Genomic DNA, 18,094 nt, shown 5'->3' with positions numbered 1-18,094 from the left:
AATAAACCATTGGAGTGATCTAAAGGTTAAGGCTTGTACTGCAAGCTGTATGTCTTGAAACGAATTGTTGGAGGGGAAGTATATTCACATAAGGTATCACGCCCATATTATGAACCTTATTGTGAATGATGGGTTAAAAGATTGTGATGATTCAATCACAAGGGTGCGGAATGTGGTTAAGTATGTTAGATCATCTCCTGCAAGAATGGAAAAATTCAAAAAGTGTATAGAGAAAGAGAAAATTAGATGTTCAAAATTAGTGTGCTTTGATGTTCCCACCATATGGAACTCTACTTATTTCAAGTTAGAAGTTGCAGAAACATTTCAAAAGCTATTTTTGCGATTGGAGAATGATGATGATTATTTTTCTCCCTATTGTCGTAGTGTAAGCTTGAGCCCCCCAAGTTCTAGTGATTGGGTGAGAGTTAAAATAATGGTTAAATTTTTGAAGATTTTTTATGATATTACTGTAAGACTTTCTAGCTCTTTGTATGTTACATCTAATGTATATTTTTAATATTTTTGTGGCATCCAATCGCATTTATAAAAAAAATGAGTCAAAATAATGATCCAGTATTAAAAAATATGGCTAGGAGTATAAAGAATAAGTATGACAAATATTAGGAATCAATTGAAAAGTGTAATGGAAAAGTGTAATCATTTATCATGCAACTGAACTTTTATAAGTGTCATAACATGCTTGCTTGTAGCTACCAACTTTTCTCACTTTTACACTCTAATTTGCAAGAGATGCTAAAGTGGACCTAATTTGTTATTTTTTTTTTCTGCAAGAGATATTTAAGTTTTGTTATCACTTCATTTTACAGCCCTATTAAAGTTATAAAGAGCATTTCAGATCAAGTTCTTGGAGTAAGAGAGTAGAACATGAAGTAATTTACGAGTGACCAACTTATTATTGCGGCATTCCATCGAAGCTAAAGACCTCAAGCAACCCAAAAAGTTTCAAGAGACTAAGATTAAGAGACATTGAAATTTTTTTGAATGGGTCGACATCGACATGCCATGAAGGCCTTGTTGTAGAAGGCCTTTGGTTACAAGACTTTGGAGCTAGCCCAAAGAAAAAAAATGAAAAGATCAATACTGAAATTGTAGGATGGAAGAAGCAAAATCGGAGAAGTATTCTTCCAAGTGATGTATAAAATTGAATTTATTTTTAATTAAATTACGTGATTACATTGGTTGATTTAATTTATTTTTGTCTAGATTATGCAAGAATGTCATGTTCTGAGATTTTTAATCCAAATTCAAAGAACAAAATGAAAAAAAAAATAGTTTGGCAGTAAAACAGTAGTAAAGTAAGTGTAAGTGTATCATTACCCATATATTTATATGTGCAGAAATTAGTGATAGAAAATCAAATATAATATAAAAAAAGATGGAGAAGAGAGAAATAGGGAAATAGACTTTGAGGGCTACATCTTTATTTTCTCAGTTGTTGTTGAATACAAGGTATACATCCCTATTTATAGAAAAATTACATTGAGATAAGATAAGTTAAATATCTTAAACATTATGAAAATCAAATCAAGATAATATCAAATCAAATCTTCAACATCATCCCTCAAACTCAAAGTGGAAAACTTTGGAATCTTGAATTTGAAATTTGAAAGTAGTCTTCATATTCATTAATTGATCGCCATAAGATGATGGTATTGGTGATGAAGTGGTTGGCAACTGGAACATCAAATATGGAGTTGTGACCAACAATGAGCTATATATGGCGTTGGTCAACTATTGGACCAAAACTAAAATGTCAGAATTGGATCTAGAGTTTCATGAGTTAATATGTTTTATAAGTTTTTGGAAAAGGAGAGAGAATAAGTTGAATAAAAATATTATAAAGTTAAAAAATTATTAGAATATTATTTTTTAATATTATTTTTGTTTTGAGATTTGAAAATGTTGAATTATTTTTTGTATTTTGTTTGAAAGTTTAGATCTGTAAATAGTATTGAAATTATCTGTAAATAATTGTGAAATGATTTGTAAATAGTAGTGAAATAATTTGAGTTAATATATTTTATGAGTTTTTGGAAAAAGAGAGAGAAAAAGTTGAATAAAAATATTATAACGTTAAAATATTATTTTTATTTTGAGATTTGAAAATGTTGAATTATTTTTTATATTTTGTTTGAAAGTTTAGATCTGTAAATAGTATTGAAATTATCTGTGAATAATTATGAAATGATTTGTAAATAGTAGTAAAATAATTTGAGTTAATATATTTTATGAGTTTTTGAAAAAAGAGAGAGAAAAAGTTGAATAAAAATATTAAAAAGTTAAAATATTATTAGAATATTATTTTTTAATATTATTTTTGTTTTGAAATTTGAAAATGTTGAATATTTTTTATATTTTGTTTGAAAGTTTAGAAAAATTATAATAATTAAATAATGATTAGATGAGAGAGTTAAAGATTTGAAATTGAAAAGTATTTTTATTCGTGGTGTTTGGATATTGAGATGAGTTGGAAGTATTGTGCAATCCAAACAAAACGTAAGTGGGCTATCAATTGACAATGTGATATAAAATCTTAATTAGTAATTTTACTTTGCAAAACTATAGGAATAATTCTTAAATAAAAATGTAATATAAAAATAAAAATAAGCTTATAAGATTTTATTTTTTAAGCATAAAAGGCCTCACTGAACAATGCACTTTCCTTTTAAAAATGACTTCTACTTTCAAAGTTAAAACTAATTTTTATGAGTCATGCTGTTTACGAATTTGATGTGTAATAGACTATTGATTTTAGGATCCATTATATTCATAAAAAAGAGTTAAAACTATCTGGAAGGGTAAGTTTGCCTACCAAACCCGATGGGCCTGTTACACAACCCAAAAGCCAAGCCTAGAAAACTAGCCCCCGAGTGAACACATCGGGCGAGCTACGAAGAATCCAACAAACTTTTAACGGCATAGAGAATGCGATAACTTCCTATAGATCGGATGAACTACAACTAGCGAGAGGGTGTTTGGTGTGTCAATAAAAAGATTTACAAATATAATATTAAAAAATTATATGTAAACAATATTTTAATTTTATAATATTTTATTTAATTTTTTTTTATCTCATTTCTCAAAACACAATAAAATATCTTAACTCAAATAATTTCGTTATTATTCATAATTGTAATGAGATATTTTAAATATCCAAACGGTGCTTTGTCTCTTATCTCTATGCAATTAGAATTAAATTCTCTATAACATAATTGGCTATTTGCAATATATCGGTCCTGTAATTAATTTGAACATTTATGACACAAAAATATAGAATGCAACTGGTGCAACAAGGTAGTAAGAAAACACTAAAGATATTATATAATTGAATACATATTGTTTGTAGTAAACTTCCGTGGCAGCGTTTGTAGTCCAACGGTTAGGATAATTGCCTTCCAAGCAATAGACCCGGGTTCGACTCCCGGCAGACGCATTTTTTATTCTTTTTTACAACAAAAACTGCCGTCTTAAAAAAGAGAAACGACGTCTTACCAAGCACCGCCCACCACCGAAGAGATATTTAACGCGGGAAAAGTTAAACAAACCACAGCCTCAGAGCGCACGCATTCGTCAAACACGTTCGCCGTTAAAACGTGGAGGCTTCATTCATTCGTGTGGTTGAGTCACTCTTCTTCCAACTCTAATACTTAAATCTCCACCGCACGTTCGCCCACTCGCTCATAGCTCCCGACCACAGTTCATGGCCGGCACGAGCGCCTCCTCCTTCACTCCACACGTAATCGGATCCACCGTCTTCGAACTTTCCAGAATTAACCGCACCACAGCTCCGTTTTTGGTCCGGATCTCTGCCAAGGCCAATGGATCCCCCACCTGCGACGACGCCCTTGCCGAGGGTCCCTCTTGCATATTCGTTGGCCCTATCGAGACCGCCAGCCAAGAAACCCTAGAAGCTCTTTATTGTCAAGTAGGTTACGGTGGTTCTCTTGATTTCTTAGTAACTTAATTTTTTTGATTACTGACTCTGGTTGTGTTTGGTTGCCGAGAAAATGTTAAGGAAATGAATTTCAATCTTTTGATATAATTAGCGATTTATTTGGTTCATGATTCCTCATACCTACTAATGTTATTTGCAATTTAATTCCTGCGAATTTCATTTTTTTGTGGTTCTTGGTTTCGCTGTGAAGCTCAAATGCTGAATTTGCCTGTAATTGGTGTAGGCACGGGACGCGTATTACAGCGGTGAACCTTTGATAGTTGATGATATGTTTGATAGAGTAGAGGCAAGTTTCATACGCCTTTCTAGTCAATTTGAACTGAATTCATTTGGTCTATACACTGTGCTCATATGTGGTTAATAATTATAACAGTTAAAGCTACGGTGGTATCGTTCGAAATCCATTATCAAGTACCCTCGTTGTAGTCTTAGGCGGCAATCAACCTATGCAGATGCAGAGGTAATTCTCCATAGAATCATTTATTCATGTTTGTGAATCTTGCAATATTTTTTTACTACACGTCTCTTCTTTTTACTCCTAAGTAAATATTGAATGGTGTCAATATTATTCCTCCTGTATGGTTCTAGGAAAGTAAAAGGGATTTTTTTCCAAAGGAGCTGTAATGACCTTGTATTTTCTGTTTTGGCTGACAAAAAGAAAATTATTTTCCTTTGATGATTTGCTATGACCCATCTGGTCAATAGGAAACTGAGTTTTGATACAGCAACATATACGACATATTGGCCGGGATAATTTCTTTCGGTTGGTGTTTAGGCCCTTGGGTTTTCTCCCACTTGAATATTTCGTGACATGGTTGTAGGACAGGAAGATCTATCACAGGTTTTTGCATTAGCGAGCATATGGATCCTGTTTCTTGCATTTGGCAGTTCAGCATGTATGGTGCCTATAGTATACACAGTTGGCCTAGCTTATCAAGATGCATACAGTTCAGGATCTTTTTACAGCAGTCAAGCACCTGTATTGGAGTTTCTTGCCACGTTGAATGGCATTCTTTTTATGGCATTGGGTTCTGTGATTGGCTACCCAATTGCGTCAGCTTCAGGTAATACATTATAAGGTGTAGATCCTTGCATAACAATTCCGGGAAAATAAAAGGCATTTTAGTACACCTGAATATTAGAGCTTTTTCTGTTGGGACATTAATTATTTGGCTTTATGGATCAACCCTAGAATTTGGATAAGAATTCCTTCAATTTGGTTTGCTATTGCTGCAAATGTTATCATTACTTACGCATCCATTTCCACAGTTAAAGTGCTACAAGGCCTTTGGAGGAATGACTTGGTAGCACTTAAAGGGGCATGCCCAAATTGCGGGGAGGAGGTCAGTCTATCATATGTTGTATTATGCAAAGTTCCCTGAGGTTTTTTGTTTTAATTTTCTTTTCCCTGTAATCTATATTTATCTTGTCCCTTTAAGTGCATTTATACACTTTCAATAACTTTATTAGCATTTTCCTGCAGGTGTTTGCATTTGTGAGACCAGACCAGTGCAATAAGAGTCCCCATAGAGCTGATTGTCATGTTTGTGGTTCCTTGTTAGAATTCCGCATCAAGGTTGAGGTAATCTAAATTGCTTCTATTTCTTGCTGTAAAAACTTTATGCAGCACAAAACTGAATTTTTATCTTGTTGTGCAGCTAATGAAAAACTGATAATTAAGATGACAATCTTCATATTGAAGAGGATTCTCTCTTTAACAAGTTAAACAAAGTCAGATAAAGAACCTCATAGTAATCGTTATTTCTTCTATGTCCTGTGCTCAGTTCTGGAAGTTGTGTTTCTAAGCTCATACTGTTCAAATACTTATATAAAAAGAAGGTTCATACTGTTCAAATGCCATGCACTGTCAGATCTCGGTATTGAAACTGTCTTCATAAGCTATTGCTATTTTAGCGGTTTACATATTTATTCATGCTAGTGATCTATTTTTACTATCTAGCAGAGGGACACAAAAAAGGATTTATGTTTCATGTGGATGTCGTCTTTATTGACCATCTCTTGTCTCGCATATTCATTTATTGTGCAGCAATCAGCTTCAAGATTTGGTAGAGGTTGGGTTTATGGCCGCATATACCTGGTACGAAGACGCAGGAACCGGCAGAGTTGGCTCTAAGATCTCTAACTGGTAGATTTGGTCTCGGAAGAATTGTATAAATAGCACACTGGTCATAACTCCTTTTCTTTTTTAGGGTGACATGGTGATAATCCTAACAAAAATTCATTTGCTATAAGTCAATAGCTAGAATTTTTTGTATTTTTGAATAAAGAATGAGACGACTCCTACATTTAAATTTGTAGTAAAATACTATAGATTCCCTCCTTAAAACAATAGTTATATTTGGTTCTTGAAGTGCCCACAAGATTGTTAAACACTATACATACTTAGAATTGAGGAGCGGATTGATTGATGTGTTCAGCTGTTGGTATTTGGATCAATTTTTCCTTTTGACGCATGTTATAACATCCGAATTAAAATGGCTGTTTCGGAGTCCAAGGAATTCAAAATAACAGTAATCACGAGATGCTCGGTTGGCCTGACTGGTTTGGTAACCCATCCATCGCTCGGGTTGAATCGGGAAGCAGTGAACCTTCTTACTTACGAAATGCCATTTGACTGTAGAAAGCAAGAGTTTTTTGGGGGATATATCATATTGTCTCGATTCCTGGAATCAGGAATCGGGCATATTTAAGAAAGAAAAACACAAGGTGTTGTGGGCGCTCACAAATTGTTCAATCTATCGAGCCATTGGAAACTTGAAAGCCGACCTGCAAATGCTCCTACGTTTTTAAGCCGGCCACCCTCACGAACCAAAACAAACTTCTGATTTGCAGCAATGTCGAAACAAAAAAAAAAAGAAGATAAAACAAGGGGGAAGGTAGGAACATAAGAAAAGGAAGCTACATACAATTGACAGAATATCATCACAAAATTCAAGACAAACCAATAAAACAAGCCCGGTCTGAACTTGAAACTAGTAGACTTTGTACTTGCAAAAACACAAGCCACATTTAGGAAATATCATGTGCTGCGAGAGAGAGAGAGAGAGAGAGAGCACATTTCACAGTAAAACCACTACAATTTGCTCGAGTACTATAATCATCAATTGTGTGGGCCAAAAAATGCAATACCCAATGAGATGTTAATGAAGCAATGCTTTAATGTTGTAATCAACGGTAGAATGCAAATTATATAAGTCAATGAGAAATTTTCTCCTTGTTCTCAGGGCACAAGCCACAGTGTCTAATGTAAACAAGTCAGACTGCTCATACATCACTTGTGACACAGAGGTGGTAGCTGAATCGATGGTAGCTAGCCAATTAGAAGTGCGCCAAGCTGTATACAAGAATCCAAGCAAGCTGAAAACAGAATGGAGAGAGAATTGTCAGGTATGGATGCGCAAGATCCTCCTCTCCCTCTTTTGAGAGAGAGAGAGAGAGAGAGAGAGAGAGAGAGATCTCGAAGTACCAGAAAGAGAGTAATGGAAGCAAAAAGTCCTTCCTGGAGGAGGGCTCCATGACCACCAAAATCTTCTTCGTCAATCTTTAGAATCATTGCATAATAACCATATATAATCCCAGAGGAAATCAGAAGGAATCTGCAAACCCCAAATTATCACATAAATTCTTCAATGATATGATCAATGGAAGTATAATTAAATGTCAATTATGTCAAAAATAAGAGCTGGCAATACTATCCACCTCATCTGGATATACAGATACCATTGTTTGCTTCAGTTGAGATCTTTCACAGAAAGTGGTTGAAAAGAAAGGGCATCCAACTCAAATCAAAGTTGGGGAATATTAATTAATCCATCTAATCTGGATATACAGAGATATTTTTTTATTTTTTACTTTGGATCATCAGAAATAGAGAGATACTAGAAGGCCACAAGTTGAAACTTGGGTTCTCAGCAGTGTCCATACGGTACTAAAATGAATTTTTTTCCTTTTAGGGAAAGCTTAAACTGCAAGAAGTGACAGTTTCCACATTTTATGGCATTTCTCATATTTCAAGAGCTCAGGTTATCAACTGTCAAAGTCAGAAAGTCAACTGATAAAACCCTTGAAAACAAAAATGCGATTCCAGAACTCCGGAAGACATTTCTCCAGAAAGGGGAGTAAACCACCACTTCCAGTATACACCAAGCACGTGCTGTAGAACAAACTTCACCTAAAAGGAAAAAACTCCATGATATTGTCAACCTCCAAAATCTAACAAGCAGCAAAATATATAGAAGATTCAACGACATTGGAGGCCTAGAGTCTAGAGCACACTGTATTTTGTAGAAAACACTGAAAGCTAACTTCCAAGCCACTCACCAGATAAGGTCTTGTGGACAGCAAATGTTGAACAGATTTGCACACCGCAATTCAATTTTTTTTTTTTTTTTCCTCAGTAAAACACAATTCACATTTAAAGCACATGTAGTCCAATTTCCTAAATGAATATCTAAATTTGCATCCTTGCTGTTTAATACGTAAATTATGATTCACATTGAAAGTTCCTATAAAACCATTCTGTCTCCACTGCAATGATGGCGTGAAAATGGGGAAAGAGTGTAGCTTGGCAGAACAGTAAGTGAACTTCTTAACAAGAGTAGTATCCCAACCCTCTCATGCAGATGATCAAGTCCATGGAAGCCAAGAAGCTAATGTGTAGGGAAACCACTCATTCCACAACGGAAACAGGCAATCATTTACTATAAATCCATACCTCAAGCACACAATCTGGTTAGGACATTATTGATTCAGTTTCAAGATTCCTCAAAGCCTTTGCTTGAATGGGTACACCAAGATAGCTTTATGCATACAAAGTTCACATAAATCTTATATGTGCCAAGTTGACAACAAACTTCAATTATTCCCAATTCTATACATCCATCTACTGAAAAGCGCAGTTTTAACTACAAGTCTTCTGTTATATCATACATACCTTATTTTTTTATTGGCACCGGGTGTCCGGGAACAGCATCCCGACTAATCCCTAGTTAATGTTGTTTATGATACATACATTATTATGTTTGAGATAATTTTTTAACCTCTAAATATCCATCCAACACCACCAACACAAAATTCATAAAAGCTTACAGAATATAGAAGTTTCTCTTTGCCTGTGAAACTTTGCTTAGATCAAAATTAATGAATGGTTGTATCTAAAGACGCAATTCATATGACTATGTGCTAAACATTGCAACCTCCACCTTTAAAAGTGAACAACAAGTGATCAGAAAAAAGGGAACAACAAGTGTCTCCAACAGATCTTTAGCCCTTCCCCCCGCGCCCCCCCAAAAAATATAAAAAATAAAAAACCCAACCCCTGAGTGGGGCAAAGTAAAGAAATGTCGCTGAATGTTCACATAATGTAAGAGGTCAACTCTTGTAATGTGAAGCTTCTCCAACACAGAATGCCTGAGCTGTATCCTGAATTATGACAAAATCTGACTTATCCACTGCATGATACACATGCACCAAAAATTTAGAAAAAAAAAAGTGAATCAACGCTGGCGGCCAAATATACCCAGAGATTTCTGCCCAGGATCCAGATGTCCCTTTCAGGGACTTTTGCATAATGAACCAGGCCGATAGAAAATCCTCCTATATAATATCCAATGGATATGTCATCCACAAGAAGATATTCTTCACAACAAACAAAATGAGGGTACGGCAGGTTTGTCTATTGGAGTAAAATCCAATGAAAATGTTAAGAAATTGCTATTGAGTCTTTTATTCTTTTAAAATTGATATCAATAACACAAACTTGAAACATAATTCCATCCAAAAAATGAAAATAAGCTTTACCTATATGAACTAGTCAGCTGAAAAGGGGGGAAAATAAAAAAGAAAGGAAGAACTGTAATATAAACGAAGAGGTAGCTGCCACTTTTCTAATAAATAAAACAGCTTAAGAAAGTGCAAAAGCATCAACTTACATGACCAGCCATATACCCCCAACTAAAGGTACAGCACCCCATAGTAGCCCACAAATAAGGGCCACCACTTGTCGAATCCAATGTAATACGTCTCCCAATTGATCCTGCGAGCAAATGGAGTGCAAAAAAGCTAAATCATCGAATTCTAAACTCAAAGTTACCATATGCGCAACGCCACACCAACTCAACTATAAAACTCGGTAGCACATAGTGATCTTTATCTGTATCTGAAAGTGGACTAGTGGAATAAGTTGCCCATGGAGCAAGCCGAAGCTATAAAGTTGTTCTAGCAGTTTCCGCTCACTGAATTCTCGTTTTCCTATGCTCAAACACTTGTACGTGTGCTTTTTATATTAAATCAAATAAAATTTTGAAAGCCAAATTCAAAAAAGAACGTAAATGCTGATGCTGCCTTTGCAAGCCGACAAACACATCGTAAAAAAGAATCACACACTCGGAATCTTACACCAAATAGAGGTTTTAATTTGTATGTAAAAGAAAAAAACAGTAGGATTTCAAGTTTTCCTTCAAGTAAAATACCTTGTCCCAGGAGGCTTCCGGATCCAACAACTTGGCGAATTTGAACGGTGACAAGTGACCGTTCTGGTGTTGCGGTTGAACATTGAATTTGACCGATTTCCCTTCTTTCATTCCGATATAAATTTATTGAAAAACACACACAAAAAGAAGAGGTCAAATTCCAAAGTTTCAAAAGGGCTTTGATACGGATTATCAGTAAATTGATGGTTGTTGGCTTCAAGCTTTGCGGCGCAGCGCGGCAAGGGTGAGAATTCGGAGCACGTTAGGGTTTTGCAATTGGCGTAGAAACAGAGCAAAAAAAAGGAGCACTGAACCGTGGAATGGAATGGAAAGGAAGGGAATGGTTGAAAACTTGAAGCTGATAAAATAAAATAAATGAGAAGAAAAGGCTGTTTGGATCTCTGATTCTCTGGGGACTTGATGGGACTTGAGAGAGTTCGTGATTTGTAAAAATTGGAGTTGCACTGGACTGCACGTGTTCCACTCTTCTTCCCAGCAATTGGCAGCCCGACATGGAGCAGTTTATAATTTTTTACTCGTTTTATTAAGCGAAAATTTCTGTTTAATGTTTTCTTGTTATAATATTTTTTAATAAACTAATTAAATTACTTGTGAATAAGTTGGAAAACTTAAAAAAATAATGAAATTTTATGAGTAAATTCGTGTTTGAATAAAAATTAAATAATAAAATTCAGTTAATTAATATTTGTCTCAGTTCGATTCAATTACAGTTTACAAATATACATTACTCTTATGTTGAAAAGAAAAATTATTCTCATAACTCACTATTCATTATTTTACACATTATATCTTTCAAAAAATATCTCTATATCTTATAAAAAATATTCTTACATTTTATAAAAAAATTATAAGTATGAGATATAAAAGTGAATAATAATTAATACATAATAATCTTATATTAAAAAAAAAATAGAGAAAATCATAAATAAATTTTTTTTAAAAAAAAGTATTTAAATTTTATATGGGAATTCGTGTCCTAAATGGATTGCTCAAAAAATTATTGACCAACCCAGTTAAAACGAAGGCCTGTTTTTCTTGAGTAACAACCTAATTAATTCAATTATTTTTTGTGACGTGAAAGTTGCGTTTGATTGTAAGATTCAGTTAAATTTAATTTAATTTTAAATTGAGTCTAATATTTAAATATATAATCTTCAAATTATTAAACTTATCTCAACTTAAAATCTTTTTACACGTAAAATTTATAATATTTTTCAACTTAACATATCTTTATACTTGAGTTACATAATTTTTTTTAATTTTTATAAAAAATATTAAATTCATCTTAATATTTAAACACACTTTAAATTCAGTTTAAATAAATTCCACATAATTCTTTCTACCATTCAATTTACTATTATTTATAAAAAATTGAGTTCAACTCAATATTAAAATGCAATATAAATTGACCCAATTAATGTCATTGTACTGTCAAATTTTCAATAAAATAATTAACGTGATACTTTTTTATAACTAAAAGTTAAAATAATAATGTTAGATATAAATTTTAAATAAATAAATTTTATATATACTAATCTTAGATATAATTCTTAAATAGATAAATCTTAAATATAAATCTTAAATCTTAATAGTGTGATTTTTTTTTTTAAAAGAAATGTACAAAAGTTTTCTATTTAGGACGTGTACTGTGGTCATATCATTAGTCAACATGAAATAACTTTATATTAAAAAAAATTACTACATTCATAAAAAAAATTACATAAAAATAATATTATAAATTGATGAGAGTTTATCTGATCTGTTAAATTTATTTAACAATAAAAATAATTTTATAATTTGATAAATCACATCGAACCACGTCAATTTGTAAAATTATTTTTGTGTAATCCCGTTGTGACTAAAGTATTTTCTAAAAAAAATAATCTTGAGAGGTTTGGATAAAAAAAACATTTTAATTCATCTTATTTTATATAATCATTATAATTTTTTTAAATTTTAAAATAATAATAATATTAAAAATTAATATTATAATAATATTTTATTAAGTCTCAACTTCCATCTCAACTAGCTATCCAGCCTCTTTACATTTATAATTTTATATTCGTCGTCACCTTTCTCTCATCGTCGTTTCGTGACTTTGGTCTTCGAGTTTCCCATATTCGGAAATTTCACACGCACGCACGCACCCACTCTCTCTGTCAGATCCTCCGTTGGCATTTTCCGACCTTCGAATTAGGGAATAGAGTGGAGAGAGATGGGTAGCCCTAAGAAGCACCAGAGTAAGGGCTTCTTTGCTGCCGTGAGCTCTGGTTTGTCCATCTTCGGCAACGCCATGCATCGATCCGTCAACGGGTATTTGCGTTTCTTTGTAATCCAATCCTTCTCTCTAATTCAACTATACTAGTAGACGTTTGTACGTTGTGATTACCATTTTTATGGCTCATTTTTCTTTCTCCCAGACGTTTAATTTGGTATTTCGGAACCTTAATTGTTTTTCCTTCGCAGGCTCCTCGTAACTTGTGTGTAATCAATGTGAGCTTTTTTTTTTTTCTTTTTAGTGTTCGAGGGTGATCGTGACCTGTTGGTCTTATACTAAGGATTATTGTGGTCTTACACTATGATTTTGATTTGATACTGTCAAAGTAAGCTGATTTGTGTATGAGATTAGAATTACTTCTTCTGATCACTTAAAAGTGTTCCGTGTTTGTTAAATGTGTGGTGAAATAGACAAATGGATTTTGATACACGTCCCATTGAGCTGAATCTGGTTATAATATTCGGGATTAGTTATGCTGTAAAGTTAAACCGAAAGGGCCGGTCTGGCGTCTGGGCATTTGTTACTTTCAAGGGTGATATTAACACTTTAGTTATCTTCTTGGTTACCAGAGAGCCTCGTGGCCCATTGATTGTGTATCAATACCTCTGGCATGCTTAGACTTTATCTGCTTTAAAAGGTGATATTGTGAATGAGAAATACGTGCATGATCTTCATTCTATGCTTGGTTAGGAGCGATCATGCCGAGATCTTGGCTCATTTGTGTTAATATTGTATTGGTTCTAGGTTGCTTGGTTTTGAAGGGGTAGAAGTGATAAATCCAGAGGGTGGCAAAGAAGATGCAGAGGAGGAAGCTCAGAGAGGAAGATGGAAACCAGAGGTGTTCTTCCTTTCTTGTCTACTCCAACACTCTGTTCTCTCATGTTAAGTGGGTTCCTTTGGTGGATGGTTTTTTTGGTCTCGCTTTTCCTTTTATATTTTTTATGGCTGAATTATCTTGATTTTCGGTTACATCTATGTTCAGAGTGCTGTTAAGAATGTTTTGATTCTGTTTCATGGTATTATTTGTTTTCCTTAATGACCAGGCGCCATCTCTTGGTCAAGAAGCTTTGAACATATTGGAGAATCAGTTTATCATAGATATTGAGATGGCGTTGTAACTTTGTTTCTTGTTTGGTACCCCACAGTCTATGTGGATTACATGTTTGCATGACCTTAGGAAGCTATTCCTACTCATGATAGGAATGCATCCCTCCCTCAGTTACATTTTTCAACGTTTAGCTTGTCTTCATACTCAAATAACATAGCTTCACGGCTTCTATATTAGAAAATGAGACTATTCCTGTTCCTCTTTGCTATTTAAACTTCAGTGACAGAGGGGTATGAGAGAGAGAGAGAGAGATACGAATGGGCTTTCGATTTTTCAGGGGAAGGAAGCAATGAGGTCTTTGGATTAAACCGTACGTCGCAGGGTTTGCTTAGAAGTTACAATTTGTGGCAATGAATGTTTATTTGAAACGGTGAATAAATTTGTCCGACTCTTGTTATAAATTCGATATTTTATTGCATTCTATCACTGTCTCTTGCGGTTTTGCTGCCAAATCAGATTTTTGAACTCCACTTTTATATATTTATATAGATATATGAAAAGCTTTGGTGAGTTTTTTCTTATTTGTGTTAGTTATTTTACACTGATATGTGAGATTATTATTTTTCGTCTCCATTAATGCTGATAGTTTGAGACTGCTGTTTTGCATCTAAGGATAGAGACAGCTACTGAAAAATGATGCACAAATATATAGGCTCAGACGTCACATCAATGGTCACACTTCCTGTCCTTATTTTTGAGCCTATGACTATGCTTCAGAAAATGGCAGAGGTTTGTGATTTTTTTTTCTTTTGCAGAATTATTCTGTTAGTGTGTGTACTTCTTGTGTTGTGTCATTTACAAACTGTGCAATGCCCGTGACAGTTAATGGAGTACGCCTACTTGTTGGATCAGGCAGACGAATGTGGGGATCCTTATATGCAGTTGGTGTATGCCTGTGAGTATCCTTTTTCATTGATATTTCACTTTGCATGTGGAAGCAGTGCCTGATGACTGATGGTGTTACTGATTGCAGCATCATGGGCTATCTCTGTCTACTATGCCTATCAACGAACTGGAAGCCTTTTAATCCTATTCTTGGGGAAACTTATGAATTGAGTAATCATGGAGGGATTACATTTGTCGTAGAGCAGGTGAGTTGTAAGGGACTTTTTTTTTTTTTTTTTTTTTTTTTTTTTTTTAAAAGAGGACGGAGCCCCAATTTTATTGATTGCCCTCACTTTTGACGGAGGAAAACCGTGGTTACAATCACGACACTTGGGAGGTACAAAAACCTAAATCTAGAAAAAGAGTACCCAAGCATCAAAACAAGTGTAACTATATAGGGTACAAGCCTAAAGAAATATATATAACCTACTTCAGAGAAAGCCAAAGAGGGGAACCTGCAAAAAACCAAATACACAAGAACAAAGAGACGCAAATACCAAGATATCAAAATTAGACAAAAAACACAAAACAAACCTGGCAAGAGGCTTATGATATCCTCAGGTAGGGCATACCCAATTTGTCCATGCGGAGAAGACCCCTTAACAGGCTAGGCAACATGTGAATATCAGACCAATCAGAGTTCAAACCTTCAGCCCCACACTTAGCTAGAAAGTCCGCCACAACATTGCCTTCACGAAAAATGTGAGTTACTGTATACTCCAGGCTATTAAGATGTCCTTGTAAATCTTCCCAAAAGTCTTCTAAATACCAAATGGGGCACTTATTCTTAACAATCCAATTGACCACCAGTTGGGAGTCAGTCTCTATTTGAACACGATAAAATCCAAGCGCGTGACATCTGCGAACACCTTCCAATAAGCTGCTGAGTTCTGCAAAATTATTGGTACCTAAACCCAATGGAACAGAGTAAGCCAGAAGTAATCTACCATCCTCATCCCGAATAACACCCCCAGCACCAGAGGTTCCAGGGTTCCCGAAACTACTTCCATCGGTATTGAGTTTTACCCAGCCCCGAGGGGGCCGGTGCCATTTTACCACCCGGACCCTCTTGGGCTTAGGGAACAAGACTGGAATTTCCAGTCTATGCAAAATATTCATGTCCTGGGCGGAAAGAGAACTCACTTTCATGATCTGGTCCATGATGCGCTGGAGCCAAATTTTAATAGCGTGCCAAACCGACTCTTTTGAGTGAGCCTTATCTTCATATCGGGCTTTACAGCGCCTCTCCCAAAGTTTCCAGGAAATAATGGAGGGCAGAAGGCCAAATATGGTTCTAACCTGTGAAGACTTACCCGCACGACGAAACCAAAAATTAGTTTGATCCTTCCAAGTGTAGAAAGGGGCCATATGAACCCCTAGATGAGTGGCCGCTAGACGCCAAATGTGTCTAGCGAAATCTCCCGTGCAGAGCACATGGTTCAGGTCCTCAGTATGACCCTTTTGACAGCAATTACATTTAGAGGCCATTGAAACACCCACCATACTAATATTCTTGTCAACACTGAGGCAGTTATTAGTAGCCTTCCACATCATGATAGAAATCTTCTTGGGAAGATTAGTATGCCATATCCACTGAGCCCAGGGTAAATGGGGCGCCCGAACCCTTATACAGTCCCAGGCACTCTTAGTAGTAAAATTGCCTTCATTATCCTTCAACCAAACAAGCACATCTTCACCCTCCTTCTGTCTAGCAAAAAACTCATACAGATCATTGGCTTTCTGATGGCCCACTAATCTGTTCAGAAGAGAAATATCCCACCCATTCTCAATACGGCACTCATTTATCTTAATCAAAGGTTGTTCAGTCACAGGAAATTGAGCATAGAGAGGGCCTTCGTTGTCCCAATTGTCATACCAAAAGGAGATATTACCTTCCTTCACAATCCATTTGGAGCTATTCATCACCTCCGGAATACTACGGACAATAGATTTCCAAAAGCGGGTCCCTTTAGTAGGCTCAAGGAGGGATAAGTGATTTCCTTTAACATATTTACCTCTAAAAAATTCCGCCCAAAGAGAGTTGCCCTTAATAAGATTCCAGGCAAGTTTCATGTGTAAGGCTCTCTGAACATCCCCAAAGTCCCTAATACCCAAACCACCTTCGTCCGTAGGCGTACATATGTGCTTCCAAGAAATCCATTTCCTCCTACTCTTGCCTCCTGATTCACCCCAAAAGAAAGAGCTTATAAGTTTATTCAGGCTACGTATCACCACTTTGGGGACATCTAAAATAGCCAGCAGGTGGGTGGCCATGATAGATAAAACATGACGCAACATAATAGTTCTACCACCAGCAGAGAGAATCTTCATCTTCCATCCTGCAATCTTCTTGTTCACTTTGCCCAGTAAATCACCAAAATCGCAAGCCTTTAGCCTACCATCCACAATAGGCACCCCCAGGTACTTAAAAGGAAACGAACCCTCGGTAAACCCAGTAGAGCAGAGAAGAGCATGTTTCCTAGAGACTGAAATTTTCTTAGAGAAAAAAATAGCACTCTTCTCTTTACTGAGCACTTGACCAGTCGACTCCTCATATTTGTTCAAAACTTCCATCAAAGCTCTCATACTTCTTTTACCACCATTTGCAAAGATAACTATATCATCTGCATACATAAGGTGAGAGATAATCGGGGTCCCTCTAAGACACAGGAGCATTTGAGGATCAGCCCAATGAATCTAATGAAGCCACTAAGCCCAATGACTCCAAAGACCAACTCATTACCCAGCCTGTTGTCCAGCACGTTTTTTGAAACGTCATTCTGGGAAGATTCTGGATGACTTAGCCAGCAAGCTATATCTCATTGGAAAACCTCATGTCTCTAGTTTCCAATGCATCAAACAGTGTGCAATTTGGAGTTTTCTAGAGGAAGTTATAAGGATTTTACTGAAGGGTGTGCAAGGCTGGTGGGATGTTGCGAATTTTTAGATTTTCTCGTCTTTTGGAATTCTCTAGGCAATAGTCTTTTGAAATTCTCATGTCTTTTGGAATTACCCTTGCTTGGAGGGTTTTTCCAAGTTTTCCTATATAAACCCCTTTATGCTAATGAAAAATACAGACTTGAGTTGATTACAAAATTGAGCTTTTAGCTTATGAAGAAGAGCTTCTTCTTATAACTCTTATCCTTCGGTGGATTCCGATAGGGGGCGAGTTCTTGCTCTGTATCCCTTGTGAGTTTCCTTTGGGTGGTGATTTTTGTATCCCTTTGGTGTTCTTATTTGGGTGGTGAGCTTATCTTCCTTTGGGTGGTGATATCTGTATCCCATTGGATCCCCTTATCTTTTATCTTTTATTTCCTATCATAAGCCCGGTATCA

General features: G+C 35.4%; 2 protein-coding genes, 1 long non-coding RNA gene and 1 other non-coding gene across 4 annotated transcripts; 3 read left to right on the top strand and 1 right to left on the bottom strand.

Moving 5' to 3' along the window:
• Positions 1 to 3,382: 3,382 nt before the first annotated feature.
• Positions 3,383 to 3,454, top strand: TRNAG-UCC. Its single transcript has one exon. It is a non-coding gene; the product is annotated as a tRNA-Gly (tRNA).
• A 109-nt stretch (positions 3,455 to 3,563) lies between these two features.
• On the top strand, positions 3,564 to 6,409 carry LOC108992977 (PGR5-like protein 1B, chloroplastic). Its single transcript, XM_018967714.2, has 7 exons — positions 3,564 to 3,946; positions 4,200 to 4,262; positions 4,350 to 4,436; positions 4,803 to 5,040; positions 5,246 to 5,319; positions 5,460 to 5,558; positions 6,024 to 6,409. Exons 1-7 carry the CDS (start codon positions 3,722 to 3,724, stop codon positions 6,108 to 6,110), a joined length of 873 nt encoding a protein of 290 aa, XP_018823259.1. The 5' UTR covers positions 3,564 to 3,721; the 3' UTR covers positions 6,111 to 6,409.
• Positions 6,410 to 7,054: 645 nt separating this feature from the next.
• LOC108992978 (respirasome Complex Assembly Factor 1) lies at positions 7,055 to 10,981 on the bottom strand. The gene is made up of 4 exons (XM_018967716.2): positions 10,468 to 10,981; positions 9,928 to 10,031; positions 7,464 to 7,593; positions 7,055 to 7,354 (listed from the first exon to the last, which is right to left on the bottom strand). Exons 1-4 carry the CDS (start codon positions 10,576 to 10,578, stop codon positions 7,316 to 7,318), a joined length of 384 nt encoding a protein of 127 aa, XP_018823261.1. The 5' UTR covers positions 10,579 to 10,981; the 3' UTR covers positions 7,055 to 7,315.
• Positions 10,982 to 12,572: 1,591 nt separating this feature from the next.
• On the top strand, positions 12,573 to 14,965 carry LOC118344504. Its single transcript, XR_004798314.1, has 5 exons — positions 12,573 to 12,801; positions 13,511 to 13,604; positions 14,487 to 14,603; positions 14,697 to 14,769; positions 14,848 to 14,965. It is a non-coding gene; the product is annotated as an uncharacterized LOC118344504 (long non-coding RNA).
• The last annotated feature ends 3,129 nt before the right edge of the window (positions 14,966 to 18,094 follow it).

Source organism: Juglans regia, chromosome 14, assembly GCF_001411555.2.
Source record: "Juglans regia cultivar Chandler chromosome 14, Walnut 2.0, whole genome shotgun sequence".
NCBI lineage: Eukaryota > Viridiplantae > Streptophyta > Magnoliopsida > Fagales > Juglandaceae > Juglans > Juglans regia.
Note: the sequence above shows the minus strand (reverse complement) of the source record. Positions and strands in the feature narration are given on the sequence as shown.